Here is a 17,274-nt window from a genome sequence, read left to right as displayed (position 1 = left end):
GATTCTGATTTCCTCATATCTCTTCTTGAAGATTTACCAAACTGGTCACACCTTGTAAACTTCTGGAATTTCCTCATGAGCATTGCAAGCTCCTGCCCAAGTTCTTCAGGGTCACCAATGTTGTAATCTGAGTCTTCTTCTTAAGATGAGGAAATTGCTTTGGCCTTCAGCGCACGAGGTCTTGAGTAGCTTGGTCTATGCAGATCTCTCATTTCTTCCTGTTGGAATTCATGAGTATTGAGTCTTTCAAGTATATCAGCAGGATTAAGCATCTTATAGTCTCCTCTTTCTTGAATCATCAGAACCAGTGTATCAAACGATGGATCAAGAGATCTTAGCAGTTTCTTCACAACTTCATGGTCAGTGATGTCTCGAGCTCCCAGTGCTTGCAGTTCATTTGAGATGTCAGTGAGGCGATCAAAGGTATCTTGGTAGCTTTCATTGTCAAGCATCTTGAAGCGATTGAAGAGATTGCGAAGAACATCAACACGAGAGTCACGCTTAGTTGAAATTCCTTCATTGACCTTGGACAACCTATCCCAGATAAGCTTAGTTGTGCCCAAAGCACTCACTCTGCCATACTGACCTTTGCTCACATGGCCACAGATGATATTCTTCGCTTGAGAATCAAGTTGCTTGAATTTCTTCACATCAGCGGCAGAGATACTAGCAGTGATGAAGGGAATACCATGATCCACAATGTACCAGAGATTATTGACAATAGCCTGAAGATGCATCTACATCTTGGTCTTCCAGTAGGGAAAGTCCTTTCCTTCAAAGGTAGGAAATCCCGTAGTAACCTTGATCATACCTGCAGTCGACATAACTAAAACTCTGGGTGGTTAAACCAAAATCACACAGAACAAGGGAGTACCTTGCTCTGATACCAATTGAAAGTGCGTTATATCCACTAGAGGGGGGTGAATAGGCGATTTTTAGAATTTCATCACTGAGGAAATTCCTTTTGAGGAAATTCGTCACTCATGAATTAGGTGCAGCGGAAATAGCACATAATCTGAAGTGCAAAGACTACTACAGCAGATTACTTTGAAGATTATGAGAATTAGTTTGCACAGAACGCGGGTACAAAGAACGCATGTGAAGATTAACTCGAATGAAGAATTTGAGGTTGAGGAAATTCAGAGAAAGTCTTCACACAAATTCTTCAAACAACACAGATGAAAGTCTTCACCATACAATTCTGAGGAAATGAAAGAGTTGAAGAAATAGAACCCGTACCTTGATGAAGACATTTGTTGATGACCCAGTTCCAACTGTTGTGACAGTTGTACGTCTGGTTTGGAGCGGCTTGGTATTGAAACCAAAGGACACACTGTCCCGGGACACACAGTCCATACCGTATTCTCCTTGAGCTAAGGACACACGGTCCTCGCCCAACACTCGTGGTAAGTCTTCAGGGCAGACTTCGAAACTCTCACAAACTCGATCACCCGGCGATCCACAATTGATTGCTGGATGCTCTAGACCATGACGCGTAACCGTGTGGAGGATGCACAGTCCTCAAAGGTAAAAGGCTTCAGTTCCACACCGAAACAAATTCTTTAGTGATGCTCAATCACTTGGTTTTTGGTTTGTGGTTTGGTGTTTGGGTTTTTTCCTCACTTGATGATTTACTCTCAAAGACTCTGAGGAATTTGGGTTGCTCTAAATGACAAGTGTCAGTTTCTCTCGGAGCAGCCAACCAGCTAGTGGTTGTGGGGGGCTATTTATAGCCTCGGAGCATCCCGACATGATTTGACATAAATGCCCTGAAATAATGTGACCGTTGGGTGGATAAGATCAGTGAGGTGGCGCGTGTTGCGCCAACGGTCGAAACTTTCAATCGTGAAATTCCTCATGTCTCTCATATTCCTCACTTTGAGGCTTTGGTAGGTTTTGGCTTGGGTTGAGCATCATGAGGAAATTCATTCCGTAGTATTACCTCAACCCCCTTTAACTGTACGGTGTTCCTATGACTCAAGAGTAAAGAAAATGAAACAGAAATTGTAAATCTTCACGCTTCAAAGTCTTCAGACACTTTTTCTTTAGGACACACTAAATTCCTCATCTTCAATCTCTTCATGAGGAATATCAATTTCATCGCAATTTCTTCGCGATCAAAGTCTTCAACTTTAGACCAATTTCTTCAGTCGAAGACATACATTTTTAGGGTTCGATATTCATCATATAATTCAAACTCCTCGGCGACTTATAGAGCGTGTGTACACTTACAAACACATTAGTCTCTTAACCTATAAGTCTTCAAACCACCAAAATCACTAAGTGCACTAGATGCACTTACAGTTCTATATACGCAAGAAGGCATCTGAAAAGATGAGCAGAAACGGAACATATCTAGAAGAGAAACTAGAGCAAGAAGTTGCAGCGGGAACTCAAACGAAAGGAACAGGAGCACGTACTGAGTTGCTGCAGGAGTAGGGTTGGTGTTGGCGTTGTCATTGGCCATGTTACCAAAGAGGTGGTCGTCGATGTCCGTGATGAAAGCCAATAGTCGCGCTGAGCGCTCCCCAAAAACCTTATCGCCCTTCTCCCATACAGGACATAAAGAGACGGAGTTTTGGAGGCCTACTGTCCCGACCTACGGTGCACGCCGCAAGTCGGGATGGGGAAGAACGTAGCAGCAACACATAGAATGGAACCGGTGGCGAGAGGAAGTTGTGATGCGTATCTCTAGAGAGGAGCGACCTACCTTTTATAGGCGCAAGAGAAGGAGGCGAGAGGCGAGCGACGGGAGCCGAAGAGAACGAGGGAGACGAAACGAACAAACAACAGTTGAAAGGTGCAGCGTTCGTGTTCAATTTTCACTACAGCAAAAACGTTCGGCTTCCGAGTGACCTTCAATATACGAGTCGTGTGCGGCAAAAATTTAGTTTGGCTCGGCTCATTCCCGCAACCCGCGACGCGTCGTGATGAGGCGAGGCAGGCAGTGAAGGATGAGGAGCGTGCGTGTATGTCTCTTGTTCTCAAGCTCATACATATGTGGAAATATCCTCCCCTATAAGGAGGTCCAACTCACACTAAACTAGCAATGTTAGACTAAAGTTTTCCACCTTTTGCCTTGCACGAATGGGCTGCGTGGGCCTCTAGGATTTATTATGAATTTCTGAAATTATTATTGGGCTGGCCCAAAAAAGATAAAATTCCAGAAGTGAATTCATGTCGGAGCAGCTCGTAGACGACGCGACTCTCCTTGATGGGCCCTTCCATGATCTACCGCCGCAGTCGGCCGATGAACCGTGTCTGATGGGAGTGGACGAAAGCTCCAGATCGGTGGCTCTGATGTCAAGTGTGAACTACTCACTAGCAATCTCACTCACAACATGTATCTAGCGAGTTCAGCCACACAACGTATGATAGAAGACGATCACCCATCCTCCCTTGCCTCTATCCGTTACAACCAATTTGACCGAAGCCGCCAAATTCAAAATGCATCAGGCGTTGCTATTTATATTATGCCCAATCAACATGCCCAGTTTCGACCTGCAAATCACTGGGGAAGATTTTTGGGCGCTAAGCTTTTGGGCCAAGCCGCGTGCATTGTATCCTTTCTTGTGTTGTCAACAATCGTTTCTTCTACAACTTTCTCCCGAAGAACACCTTCAGTATCTTCAGTGACGCCGCTGGGCAGGAGCTCTGCGCAGCACCAAGTTTCAACTGAATAAACAAGGTTTTTATCGTGATTTTTTCTGTTTGGTAGGACGATTCAACACATTTGGTGGGTTCTGTAAAAAGTTTGCAAGCTGTATCTCATTTATCAGAAATGAAGAAATGCAGGTGAATTGTCTGTTTCCTTCTACTAGTCGTGGGTTGGGAAGAAGGATGGGTGCATCACAGCTAACGATGGCGTGTCATGTTTTCCTCGCCTAACAAAGAAAGCTATGCTCCATCTCCATGTAGGTGTTTCATTTCCTTCTCGTACCTAACTTCGTCTCGAGTAGCACTAGGTGGCGGTTTTGTGCTTGTAAAGGGCAGGGGCTGTACTTCCGCAAAAAAAAGAAAAAAAAGAAAAAAAAAAGGCAGGGAGCTGTTCCGTTTCCGTTCATCCCACCGACACGGTTTCTTCATTAGTATGCCAAGGGGGGAAAAGGGTGCAGCCGTCCCAAACCGTTGACCCGTCGCATCCCCCGGGGTGGAGCGTCGGTGCTAAGAAACTAACCAACCACCAATTCTCTTCTCCAATACAAAACCATTCCATTCGCATCCTCCTCACTTCCTCAGATCCAAATCGCGCGCGAGAGAGCAAGGGAGGAAGAAAGAAAGAGATCTCGCCTAGCGCCACCAGAATCTGCCATGGCCTCGGCCGCACCGCCCCTCCTCCCCACCTCTGTCCCGGCCGCCGCGCCCGCCACCGTCCTCCCCGCCGCTCCGGACGCCGCCACCTCCATCGCCTCCCCAGACCCGGCCGCCACGCGCGCCTTCCTGGGCCGCCTGTACGACTCGGCCAAGCGCTCCCTCTCGGGCGCCCGGCCCTGGCCCGAGCTCCTGGACCGCGCCGCGCTCTCGCGCCCGGACTCCCTCTCAGACGCCACCGCCCGCCTCCGCAAGAACCTCGCCTACTTCCGCGTCAACTACGCCGCGCTCGTCGCGCTCTCCCTCGCGGTCTCCCTCCTCGCGCACCCCTTCTCGCTCGCCGCCCTCCTCGCGCTCCTCGCCGCCTGGTGCTTCCTCTACATCCTCCGCCCCGCTGACGCGGCCCCGCTCGCCGCCTTCGGCCGCACCTTCTCCGACAGGGAGACGCTCGGGGGGCTCATCGCCGCCTCCGTCTTCGTCGTCTTCCTCACATCTGTCGGTGGGATCATCTTCTCCGCGCTGGCGCTCGGCGCCGCCGTCGTCTGCGCGCACGGGGCCTTCCGCGTGCCCGAGGACCTCTTCCTCGACGAGGTGCCCGACCAGGGCCTCGTAGGAAACGGCGCCACCCTCAACCTCCTCTCCTTCATCAACGGCGCCGCCGGAGGAGGAGGACGCGTCTGAGCCAGCCTCATATCCTCAGCTCTCTGATCTGCTACTCGGAAGACACAAGTCAGTGGCTGGTTGATTCTTTTTTCCAGAAACGAAATACTTTTACTTGTTTGATTGAGATCATATGCGTTGCCTTTAGGAGCATGAGGAGAATATTACAAGAGGATGCATTCGAGTTATACTACACACAGATGATACACATAAAAATGAACCTTGGGATCTAAGTTTTGTTTCATTTTGCATTTTGATATTGCTGTATGATGACAAAGTATTAGTATTGATATTCATATGATACGTGTCTCGTTGTTACTAGCATACACAACAAAATAAATTGCTGTTCCTCGTCTTAGCATGAAATGAAATATACAATGATAGCATACACCATTTCTTTTCAAGAGATCGATCAATGTGGTTTCACAGATGATCTTGATTTTGGCCTGGAGGATCTAGCTGTTGAATTGATTTCGAACATAGTAGGGTATTTATTTTATGCCAATGTATCTGTGGAGATGGAACATGCATTCTGATTGGAGTGCCCTGTTTATTCTTTGATATTGGAGCTGGATATCTTTCTTTTTTTGAACATGTGACACACTTTATTCAAATCAAAACACCGCACACATCGCTAACAAGAGCGTCAAGTTAAAAGTGTGAGGATCATTGTCCCACGAAATTACAGAATTTGGATCATAAGAGCTTCTAGCTAATTTGTGTGCCACTCTGTTCATCTCTCTAAGCAATCCTTTGAGCAAGAACGAAGCACTCGCTCATATCTTTTGTAAGGGGCATCTCCAATGACGAGGACAGGTAGGGAGGGAGGAGCGGGAGGGCGCCATCCAACGCTATTGCATATATTTCAACAATTCATGCAAACACGGCTGATTTCATATTAAACTGGGTGAAGTTCATTTAAACTAGGATAATTTTACATAAAACCTTAGAACTAAAATCCTAAACCACTTTATACTTGACGGTGACCTCGTAGGCAATGTCGGGCTGGCACGTGGCTTCTTTGTGGTCGTTGCCTGATCCGCTGGAGTCGTCCTTGTTGGACGTCGGAAGGTGGCGGGGCTGCGGCAGGAATTCCCGGCAGCCAAGATGATCCTTTCCACTTCCTCGTGTGGAGTGCAGCCGCGGTGACAAACGACGAGGGCGGGGATAGAGGGTGGCGGGCCTTGGAGGAGGTGGCGTTGGCGGCGGTGATCTCCTCGAGAGACCATTCCTCGCCGTACTTGCCTGATCCGCTGGAGTCGTCCTTGTTGGACGTCGGAAGGTGGCGGGGCTGCGGCAGGAATTCCCGGCAGCCACGTGACGCTCGCAGATGATCCTTTCCACTTCCTCGTGTGGAGTGCAGCCGCGGTGACAAACGACGAGGGCGGGGATAGAGGGTGGCGGGCCTTGGAGGAGGTGGCGTTGGCGGCGGCGATCTCCTCGAGAGACCATTCCTCGCCGTACTTGGCCATTGCCCCGTCGAGGCGGTGTAGACGACGCTTTGTCATTTCCGACATATTCATAGAGGTCTAGAGCCCAGGTGCACACCAGGTTCGGGTCCGCAGTGATGTGTGGCGGCGGGACGTCGAAGTCTACAAACTTGGACCGGCCTGAGGTAGTGGAGAATGCGACCATGTGCCTTCGCCATAATCACATTGGGTAGGGGCGGCGATGAGCTACGCTCTTCCTCCTTGACGCGTCGGGTGGTGAAGAGAGGAACTCCTTCATGTGCCGGGGCAACGGGGAGAGGCGCTCCTCCTTCACGGACCGGGGTGGAGGTGCCCTTTCTTCACGCATCGTTCGATTTGGAGAGCGCGGAGGGGACTTCGGGTCTCGCTTCATAGGAAGGAACATCCCCGGTGGCGAAGCCGGGCCGTCTAGGTAGTGCATGGAGCGACGGAGCATCAGCTCCATCTACTGCTCGGACTCCACATCGGTGGCAACATACACCTGGTCTGGCACCGGTGGCATGAACTGCTGCTGTTACGGTTGGTCCTCGTTGTCGCCGAAGGAGATGACGATCTCCGCCTTTGTCGAGGAGTCGCCTGTCGATGAGGACGATGACCCAGAGTTCGAGGGTGGTGTCACCATGATCCACTAGAGCCAGTCCCGGAATCGTCGCCTGCTGGAGTCTAGGCCCACGACTAGCCCATCTTCGAAGTTTTGGAGGGAGATGGGCGGGGACAGTGACGGAGGTGGAAGACCTGATAGATTGAGATGGATGGCGTCGAAGCATGGCTTAAAGAGGCGTGGCCAGGCCGGACGAAGGGTCGGTCAGCCGCTTCCTCGCAAAGCTGCGCTTGCATTGAAGCTGTCCTGAGAGCTCGTGTCGGTCAATGTCGCCCTTCCTTCGGTCACATGACATCACAACATGAATGAAGTCTGATGCATTCTCTGGGTCGACATGATTGCGACGCGGTAAGCGGCGCATGCATCAAAAAAACATGAATGTGGCAGATGGGGGCGTTAGGGTGGGCCAACGCGGTCAGACGCTGGCTTAGGAGCGGTACAGACATCCGCAAAGCCACCCACGGTTGTCTTCAATTTACAGGAAAAAGTACGTCTGGACCATTGAATAGACTGATATATATTCGCATTGGATGGCACAACACATCCGAACCGCGCGGTCTAAACGTATGTTGATGGTTTGCAGGTCACTGTTGAAGATGCCCTAAGTGTAGTATCGATCTTGTTTGGAGTATCATTAATTGAATTCCAATGACGACAATCCTTACAACATTTTATTCATATAGGTGGTCTGAAATGTCAAAAAATCGTCGATGTAAAGCGGTAATAAGTTCTGTATGCCGAATTTGAGATCTCCTTTTACCGTCCAACGACCGATAAATAAGTGAAACGAGGACTTTTTCTTACAATCATATATTTGTGAGACGATCATCATGATCTTAATTTCTGCCCTGTAAGCCATCCATCGTGATTTAAGTGGAGCATATCAAAGTGAGGATGTGTCCGAATTACATCTTGACTTATGCCTACATCAAGAGTTAGTTGTCCAACAAAAGGTCATATCCATCGCACGAGGTTGTCCTGGTAATTAAGATAGAAAAAAAACAGTATTAGGCGTTTAATGACTACACCTCTTGTATCCCCAAAGATAGGATTCGCGCTACCGTACTAAACAATTCTAGCATTCGTGTTGAGAATAACACATCATGGTCTCCCTTCTCTTAGCCTCTCCATAACTTGTTCTGCATGATCGTGAGTACGTGCAGAGACGAAGAACACGAACAAGACAAGAAACAACTATGAAGAAAAATTTATGTTACACATACGTGATGTTAATTCAAAGTACTTTCATTGACCCTTTCTCGGAGCTAAATCTGGCAGATCTAGGATAGGAGATCCTAAGCTGGTGATCCTAGCAAGATGGTAACATGATGAAGGGACACAATATTTACTCAGGTTCAGGCCCTCTCGAAAAGGTAAAATCCTATGTTAGTATGTGATGATGATCTACCTATTGTATTGATTGTGTTGAAGTAACAAAGTATATGATGATCTACCTTGAGATAGTATGTGAATGTATCTAAAATCTTGCTGTTATGGACTAAACCACTCGGTTTATATAGGGATCGGGGATACCTAGGGTTATACATGGGTCGGGTCGGTTGCATCTAGAGATAAAAAATGCCCGATATTTAATTATGCCTTGATGTGTATGACAAGTCTTCATAAGGTGTGAGGTTGGGGTGGGCTTGTGGATCCCGGCGAGGTTGCCGCAATATCCAACCTACGGCGCTTAGGCTCTAGGGGCTAGGGCCGCCGTTGTGTCATCGCTCTTTGAGAGCATAGTTAATAGTATAGCCAATTGCTGGTTGTAAGCCATCTTATAGCCCATCTTATAGCTAGCTTATACAATAGTTAGCTATAAAAGAATACTACTTTTATCATATATGGTCCATCTTTCATTCTCACAAAACACCTAGAAGCACGTGCTAGAGCTAGCTCTTCACGAAGAGCCCTCTTCCCTTCTCTCTCATCCAACTCAGCAAAAATATAGTATTTTAATCCTTACAGCCCGCTGACTGTATCTTATTATACTTGCTCTGAGTTGGAGGTCAGCGACGTGGTGGTCGCATAGCCCGATGCATCTGCCCAGCCGCATGTTTCCTGATTGGATTGGTTGTGTAGGCTCTTGAAGATCACCTGTTGCCACGTGGCTCCAGCGTTCTGGAGCACGGGCGGTCCCCCTGGGCCGGAGGTGAGTGGTGAAGATGCCACTGTTGATGATGAGGGTGCCGCCGCGATCTGTCAAAACTGGGGCGGACACATACGGAGGACACCATGGCTACTGGTGATGAAGGCCTCCATGCTGACGTAGATCATGCTGAGAGGGTGGGCCGGTGAGTTGATATTGATCCGTCCCGCCCCGCCGCCCCATTGGAGGTGAAGGTGAGGGAGACAAAGGTAAGGCTCTCCCCGGTGGGAGGCCTTCGGAGGCTCACGCACATCCAATCTGAGATCGGTTTCCAGCTAATAGGGCCCGTGCCTGGCGCGTTAATTGACGGTGCAGAAACCGCTAGGTCCCTCAATAGAGTGACATCCGTAACTTTTTTAACACAACACAAACGCAGGCGTTTGTATACACGTGCATACGCCGATCCTTATGAACGCATACATACACACCCTATCCCTATGAGCACCTACGAGAGATTGAACCGATATGTCATCTTAAGATTTACGAAGTCATCGGAGACGTCTTGTCGTCGACGGGAACGTCTCCTTCCACTGAAAATGTATCGCCGGAAATCCTGAAATAAATCTAAAAATAATGCAAGCACCAAGACTTGAACCCTCGTGGGCTGGAGATACCATGGTCCCTCTAACCATCCAATCACAGGTTGGTTTGCGGTGACATCCGTAGCTAGAAGTCACACGGGGCATTTATCCTTATACTCACATTATTTCTCTCCTTCCTCTCACTCTCCACATTCTCTGCAACCCCCCTTATCTCTTGGCTCCACTTTGCTCTACGATGACGCTTAGAGGTGGTTGTCGATTCCTCGCCGTCGAGTTGAGCAGCATCGGTCGCTAGCATTGAGGCTTGCCTCCACTACTGTGACACCCCCAGTGTCATGCTACAATAACCCATGTAATCAAGCTACAGTGATCATCATGAATGAGCTAATCATGTTGTTACAAAGTGCATGATCAATCTTGGAATCAAATTTCCTTTCAAAACTCCTACTGAATTTCAAAATTCATTTAATAAGTGGAATTAATATTTTGTCAAACTTGAAAACTAAAATCATGGATGGGTTGTAAATATTCCATAAGGAATTATAAAATTGTAATACATATTTTATAAAATGTTTTGATGCCTAAAAATAGAAATAACACAAGCCAAAATAACAATTTAGTTCCTTTTAAAACCATAAAATTTATAAACTATTTTAATTAAGTGCCAAACTTATTATGGCAGTAGCTTGATATATGAGACTAATTTAGATACTAGTTTTATATTTAATAAAACTCAGTTACTTTTGAAAATAAATAGAAACACAAACTAATAAAAAAATAGGAAGCTAAAAGAAAAAGGGAAAAAGCCCCTGCCCGTCCTTTTCGGGCCTAGCTCCCACTAGCCAGGCAACTAGCCCGCGAGCCCCTCCCCATTCCCCACCCCTAACCGGCCGAGCCACCGCTGGTGACCCATATCCCTCCCCCTCTCACTTGTCTATATAAAGGCCCCCTTGCCAACCCTAGCCGATTTCCTCCCTCTCCCCTCCTTCCCCATAGCCCGGCAGCGCCCTCGTGCAGCTCGCCCTCCGGCCACTGACCGACGCCACCTCACCGGACCCCGTCGCCGGCGTCACTCTGGCGGCGGCCCTCCCCCGTGCAGCATGCCCCTGTGGCCCGACGCCCCTCCCGCGCCCGTCGGCCACCACCACTGTGTGCACGAGCGCCCTTCCACATCGGTGCCCACGTCGCCCCGCCGCCGCATTGCCACCCCTCCACTCGCCTAGTGCCCTCCCTACATGCCACTGTGAGCCCCCTACATTCCTTATTCCTTCCCCTTGCCACGCGCCCGCTGCGCCGGGCTCAACCGGCCACCGCGGCCCCGCTGCGCCTGGCTCGACCGGCGACCGCGGCCCTACCACCCTCCGGTCTTCGCTAGCCCCCCACCCTACCAGCGCTGCACCACCCAGCCCCGCGACCTGGCCGCGCCTCACGCGAGCGCGTGCACGCCCACTACTGCGCAGCCAGCTCCCTGGCCGCCCCCGCACATGGCCGCGCCCGTCTTCTCATCGATGTCGCGCTGCTTACTACTGCCGCTGCGCCCGCCACTCCTGGCCACCGCCTCTGGCCAGCACCGTTGTGCCTACCGCTCGCTATGGTCGCCGGCTAGCTTGTGCGTCATGCGTGAGGGGGCTAATCCCCCTCTCTCACTAACTCCCGCTCACACTATGACAATTGGGGCCCACCCCCTTTAGAACGTTAAAAAAGTTATTACTAAAAATAAAGAAATAAATATTAAATTAATTAGCTAATTAACTTAATTAAACTCAATTAGGTTAACTAATCAATCTCATTAATAAAGAGGGTATGACATTTGGGCCCAGGGCCATTAGCACTAATTGCACGGGTTATATTAATTAAAATAATTAATTTATCTTGTGGGACACTAACATGTGGGTCCCCCTACTAAATTAACCTAGATTAATTGAGAATAAATATTTTGTAACCCTGTGTCTATGTGTGACAGCCCGAGACCGACGTTCCAGAAGATTCCCCCTTTATTCCGTTTTCGTCGTGTGTCTATTTTTATTTGTCGCATCATCATTGGATCATGCGCTCCGTTGTTAGTTGCCGGTTCTCGTCGTTGTCCGTTCTAAGCTCGATCACACACGCACGCGCCTACGACATCGTCAAAACCCTGTTTTAAAAGTGTGTGTAATACTTTCTCTGATTGGGTTGGAACTTGATGTGCGGTCTTATTTTAATATAGGTAGGCCGCCTTTCGAATTTCGTCGCAATCGGAGTTCGTCTGGTACCCGAACGGTCGACCGTAGCGGCACCGTATTCGGTCTACCGTCGGACGTTTTTTGGTGTTTTAAAATCTTGTTGCCGCGCCGCGCTATTTCCCTCTCACCTCCGCCAGCCACTTTACGCATCCACCTAGACATTCCCGCGTCCGTGGCCATTTGATCGCGATCACGTGGTGGAAAACTGATCCAAATTCGGATAAACCTAGCCACCCCAACTATAAAAGGAAGGGTCTCCCCTTCCATTTCTGCCTCCCTCTCTCCGCCTCGAAAACCATGCCCTCACCTAACCCTAGCACAACCTCCCACCTCTCTCTCTCCCCCTCCAGCTGCCGGGCCCGCCGAGCCCAGATCGGGCCCGGGCAGGCCCATCCACCGGTCGAGCTCCAGATCGAGAGCCCGATCTCCCCGTGCCCCCTGTTCCTCGTTTGGTAGCCGGAGTGCCTCCCTCGCCGGTCGCCGCCCGCTGCCGACGCCCCACTGCCGGCAACCTCCAGGCCAGCCCCGACGAGGCTTCTTCTCCCCAAGCCTCTCCTCTCTTCCTCACCTCGTTGTTCTCTCTCTCTCCGCAGGGGCATGCAGCTAGGTCTCTGGTAGCTGCCGTGGACGCTCGAGCTCCGCCTCGCTGGGTCCTGGCAGGCACTCGCCGCCCCTCGCCGGAGACCGCCAGCCGTCGTCGCCCCTTGCTCCGCCCCGGATCCGCCGCCTGAGTGCCCATCTCGCCGGCCGCAGCAACCACCATCGCGAGCCAGTCCCTCCCCTCGTCCTGGTCGGATCTGGGAAGGAGGAGGCTCGTGGCATTGGGTTGCCTCCCCCCAGCGCCCTAGGCCAGGCCCAGTCGGCCTCTGCCTCGCCCCAGGCCGCCTCTCCAGCCTCCCCTCATGGGCCCGAAGCCCACAAGGTGAGCCTCCCCCCTGCTGCCTATCTAGCGCTCGTGGCGTGTTCTTCTATTATGCGCCAAGGCCCTGTTTCGGCCTGGAGTGGTTTCGGCCCATTAGTTGATTTTTTTTAGGGTTGCGATTTACTTATTTTCAGGGTTTAGAATATATTAAAACGCTCGTATCTTTTAATCCGTGTGTCGAATCACGACGTGTTGTATATGTATGTTGTGTAGTTTTCCGCATAGATTCGTAATTTGTAAATTGCATGCATGTTTGACGTAGTTTGGCTTGCCAAATGCCTAGTTTAGCGTGCTGTCCTAATAGGAGTTCTTCCCGTGTTATTTTCCGTGCGTGTCCGAATTGTTCGAACACCGTAGATAAAATGCTCATGTTTTAGGAACCCTATTGCCATGTATTTTAGAGTAGTTGGTTGTATTTTTGCATGTAGGATTTAGTCGCTAGTTTATTATTTCGTGTTTAGGACTTATTCCCGCATATACGTGTGGCGTTGTTTTCATTTTGCAACCCCACATGTTATATATGTTTTTGGGGTAGAAAATCCATAGAATTTAACTATGTATTTAGTTTTAGCTTTTGAGCAAGTTAGTTCGCGTGATATTTTGCCTTGATGCCCTTTTGTTTATTTTATCTGATTTAATCCGTGCGTGATATGTAGGAGTTGTCAACTAGAGAGTTGCTCTTCGATGTTTAGCCTAGCCCCTGGTAATTTTGGTTGCAATAGAAATCCATGTTTAGGTGTGGTTTGCTTGCTTTCAACTTGCTAGGAAATATTGCTGTTTTGAAGTTGCTGAAATATTTCTAAGTCTGAAATCTGTTATATTTTGTTGCTTTCTTTGCATGAGTTTATCTGGTGATCTATAGCTCTTTTGAGGTTGATGCAATGGAGTTAGTTGTAGACTTTAGGATTCTCTACCATGCTGTGATGTTTCATGCCATCTGGAGTCCTGTAGCTTATGATTTTGCTGCTTTCAATATGCCTTCAGATCGAAAACTGCAGTTTCATAAACTGTTATTTTCGCTATGTCTGAAACTGTGTGTGAGAAGCCATTTTGTGACTTCTTTTCCTAGTGATTCGTGCTTCCATGCTAGGTTTTATAAGTTGCATGTGGTAGTGCATCTTGCCCTCTATTGTCTCATGCCTTGGTTGAGTATATTGATTTTGTGTAGCTCATAGTTGTGGGGCGTAGAAAATGCCATGTGGCTGATTTTGGCAGATTGTAGTGATTTCTTGTTTAGCTCGTAGTTGTTGAACCGTTGCTCCGTTTTGATCGTGTCCTACATGAAACTTGCTTAGAATCTCGTGTAGTTTCATATTATCTTGCTGGTTGTGTGTTTTGAAATGCTTGTGACTGTCGTTGCACACATATTGCATTCATGCCATCATAGGTGCTCGTATCTTTTGAACCGTAGCTCCGTTGGAGATGTTATCTATGTGTAAATTGCTTGTAACGACGCGTAGAATCACGTGAACCTATTTGTTTTTGTTGTTTAACAAACATTTAAACGTGTTAGTTCAGATCTAGACAGAATTGTAAATTAACATGTGAGATCGTTTCGGAGATGCTATATGTCACTTCCGACCTCATTTAAAATGCCTAGATAGGTAGATTAATTACGCTTCACCTCTTGCCATGTTTAACCACATTTAATATTGTCGTGTACCTAATCGGGATAGAACTAAATAAATTTGTATGTGGAGTTTCGTCAATATGCACCTCGTTGCATATTGAACTTCACTTAATGTGTAGCGTTGATTGTTGTGAATTGTGATGCCACGTCTTGCATATATTCAGCTGCTCATGCATCATATGTGATGTGCATCGTGTGGTGAATATCGTGTGTTGATTCTTGTTTCCGGTTTCCTTCGTCTCGATAGAGTTCCGCAAGCATGTCGGAAAGTGAGGACCCGTTCGACTACATCGGCTCGTCTGCTTCACGGAGTCGTTCTTCTTCCAAGCGGGATCTCACGCAAGTTGACCATTTCCCCAGATACCATTACTATCATTGCCATGCTAGTTTTATCGTTTCTATCGTTATGTCTCGTTGCCTACCACCTGTTAAATATCAGCCTCTCAACAATGCCATGAAACCTTCAACCTGTTCACAACCTAGCAAACCACTGATTGGCTATGTTACCGCTTGCTTAACCTTGTGTTAGCATTGCTAGTTGCAGGTGCAGTTGCTTCCATGTGATAACATCGGTTCATTGTTATATCACCATATCAAATGCTATTTAAATTAATGCACCTATATACTTGCTAAAAGGTGGAAGGCTCGGCCTTTTTAGCCTGGTGTTTTGTTCCACCTTTGCCCCCTTAGTTTTGGCTACCGGTGTTATGTTCCATAATTGAGCGCTTCTAACACGATCGGGGTTGTTATGGGAACCCCCTTGATAATTCGTTTTAGATTAAAGCTGGTCTGGCAAGGCCCAACATTGGTTTTACATTTGCCTAATAACCTAATAAAATTGCATCGGGACTTTCCGGACCCCGAGGATAATTAATCAACCCCCGGGCCAGTGCTCCGCATGAGTGTTGGTCCACCCACCTAGCAGTCGGCGGTGCCACCTCGTGGCAACTCGAGCGTTTGGCTACCGTCCACTATGCATAGACGGTGTGTCCTAAGAACGAGATACGCGGCTCCTATCTCGTTCGTCGACACACCGGGTGGCCTTGCTGGATTAGTTTTACCTTTGATGAGATATCTTGTGCATCGGGATTCCGGTGAAGCTTTGGGTAATCTCAGAGTTGAGGTTTTCCACTAAGGAGTCCGACGAGATCGCGAGCTTCGTGATCGAGGATTTCTATGCGGCTTGTGGTAATTTGTGATGGACTAGTTGGAGCACCCCTGCAGGGTTAAATCCTTTCGGAAAGCCGTGCCCGCGGTTATGTGGTAACATGGAAACTTTGTTTAACACTGGTTCTAGACAACTTGAAGTTAACTTAACTAAAATATGCCAACTGAGTGTGTAACCGTGACCGTCTCTTTCGTGAGTTCCTTCTCCGATCGAGGACACGGTGGGGTTATGTCTAACGTAAGTAGGTATTCAGGATCATTCATTTGATCATCAGTAGTTCATGTCCGCTATGCGTAGATCATCCCCCTCTTTATTCTTGTAAACGTAAGTTAGCCACCATATAAATGCTTAGCCGCTTGTTGCAGCCTCACCACTTAACCATACCTCACCTATTAAGCTTTGCTAGTCTTGATACCTTTGGAAATGAGATTGCTGAGTCCCCCGTGGCTCACAGATTACTACAACACCAGTTGCAGGTACAGGTAAAGATTACTTGGCGCGAGCGCGTTGATTGTTCATTTGGAGTTGCTTCTTCTTCTTCATCGATCTAGGATGGGTTCCAGGCCGGCAGCCTGGGATAGCAAGGATGGACGTCGTTCTTCTTTTCTCGTTTGTTTTCGTCCGTAGTCGGATCGTGCTCTTCTTCATGATGATTATGTATTGTACTGATGTGACTCTGATGTAGCTTGTGGCGAGTGTAAGCCAATTCCATATATCTCATCTTTTCAGTACATGTACTTGTAATGATATCCATTCTTGCGAAACGATGAGATGCGCTTCTATCCCTGACGAGGCCCTCATGCCAAATTGAGGATAGGGTCGCATCTTGGGCTTTACACTATGACAGATGGGACCCACTCATTAGTTGACCAGTCAAACCAGACTATTGATTGCTCATGTCAGCATGAGATCATGCTGATGTCATAATTGGAATTTTGAATTTAATTAAATATGTTTAGTTCCTAATTAATTATTGAAACTTTGAAAATTAATATAAAATAATATGTTATCCAAATGAAAATAATTTGTACATGAAAGTTGATCAAAAAAATGAGACGAACCCGGTTACGCTATCCGTTTGTGTCTTGTGCGTCTCTAGCATAGCTAACGTGGAACTTTTACATCCGTTTCGCCTGTCCGGTAGTAGCGAGAGGACCGGGCAATATCGTCAGATATTTTCTTGAACCGTCTATGATGGATGATACTGCGTTAGCTCATGCCTACCCCTGCATATTGTCATGTCATGCATCGTGCTGCATCTGTGCATTATATTTTTGTTTCTTCCCCCTCTTCTTACCGATAGACCCCGAGAATGATGTTGCTGTCGTGTACAACTACCCTCTTGACGACCGGCCATTTAGCGCAGAGCAACAAGGCAAGCAGCCCCCATTGATCATTCATATACCGCCCATTCTTTGTCCATAGAGGGTGATTCCTCCCTGGCCACCTTGATGGTTACTGTCGTGGGTATAAGCCTGACAGTAGATGTGTAGGGTACGAAAGGATGGGCAGAGCCTTAGCTACGGCGAGGTTGTATGAGTTCACGCCCCTCTGCGGTGGAGGTAATAGCCCTACGTCTCAGTGCTCAGGGAGCTTGTTG

The 17,274-nt window shown here is 48.2% G+C and overlaps 1 protein-coding gene across 4 annotated transcripts; it reads left to right on the top strand.

Annotated features, from left to right (window-relative positions):
* Positions 1–4,095: 4,095 nt before the first annotated feature.
* Positions 4,096–16,184, top strand: LOC123448135 (PRA1 family protein B2-like). Of its 4 annotated transcripts, XR_006631614.1 has the most exons (3): positions 4,096–5,040; positions 8,320–8,414; positions 16,145–16,183. XR_006631614.1 is itself a non-coding variant. In XM_045124915.1 (2 exons), exon 1 carries the CDS (start codon positions 4,312–4,314, stop codon positions 4,990–4,992), a length of 681 nt encoding a protein of 226 aa, XP_044980850.1. In that variant the 5' UTR covers positions 4,096–4,311; the 3' UTR covers positions 4,993–5,040; positions 16,145–16,184. The 4 variants fall into 4 exon arrangements, 3 of the variants coding, with proteins under 3 accessions (XP_044980850.1, XP_044980852.1, XP_044980849.1); XM_045124915.1 differs by lacking the exon at positions 8,320–8,414 and having other exon boundaries at positions 16,145–16,184; XM_045124917.1 differs by lacking the exons at positions 8,320–8,414; positions 16,145–16,183 and adding an exon at positions 7,625–7,844.
* The last annotated feature ends 1,090 nt before the right edge of the window (positions 16,185–17,274 follow it).

Source organism: Hordeum vulgare, chromosome 4H, assembly GCF_904849725.1.
Source record: "Hordeum vulgare subsp. vulgare chromosome 4H, MorexV3_pseudomolecules_assembly, whole genome shotgun sequence".
Taxonomy (NCBI): Eukaryota; Viridiplantae; Streptophyta; class Magnoliopsida; order Poales; family Poaceae; genus Hordeum; species Hordeum vulgare.
The sequence above is the reverse complement of the archived record's forward strand: the minus strand, read 5'-3'. Positions and strand labels throughout refer to the sequence as shown.

Coding starts and splice junctions, on each gene's coding strand:
- LOC123448135 (XM_045124915.1), top strand. CDS start 4,312: ATGGCCTCGGCCGCACCGCCCCTCCTCCCCACCTCTGTCCCGGCCGCC.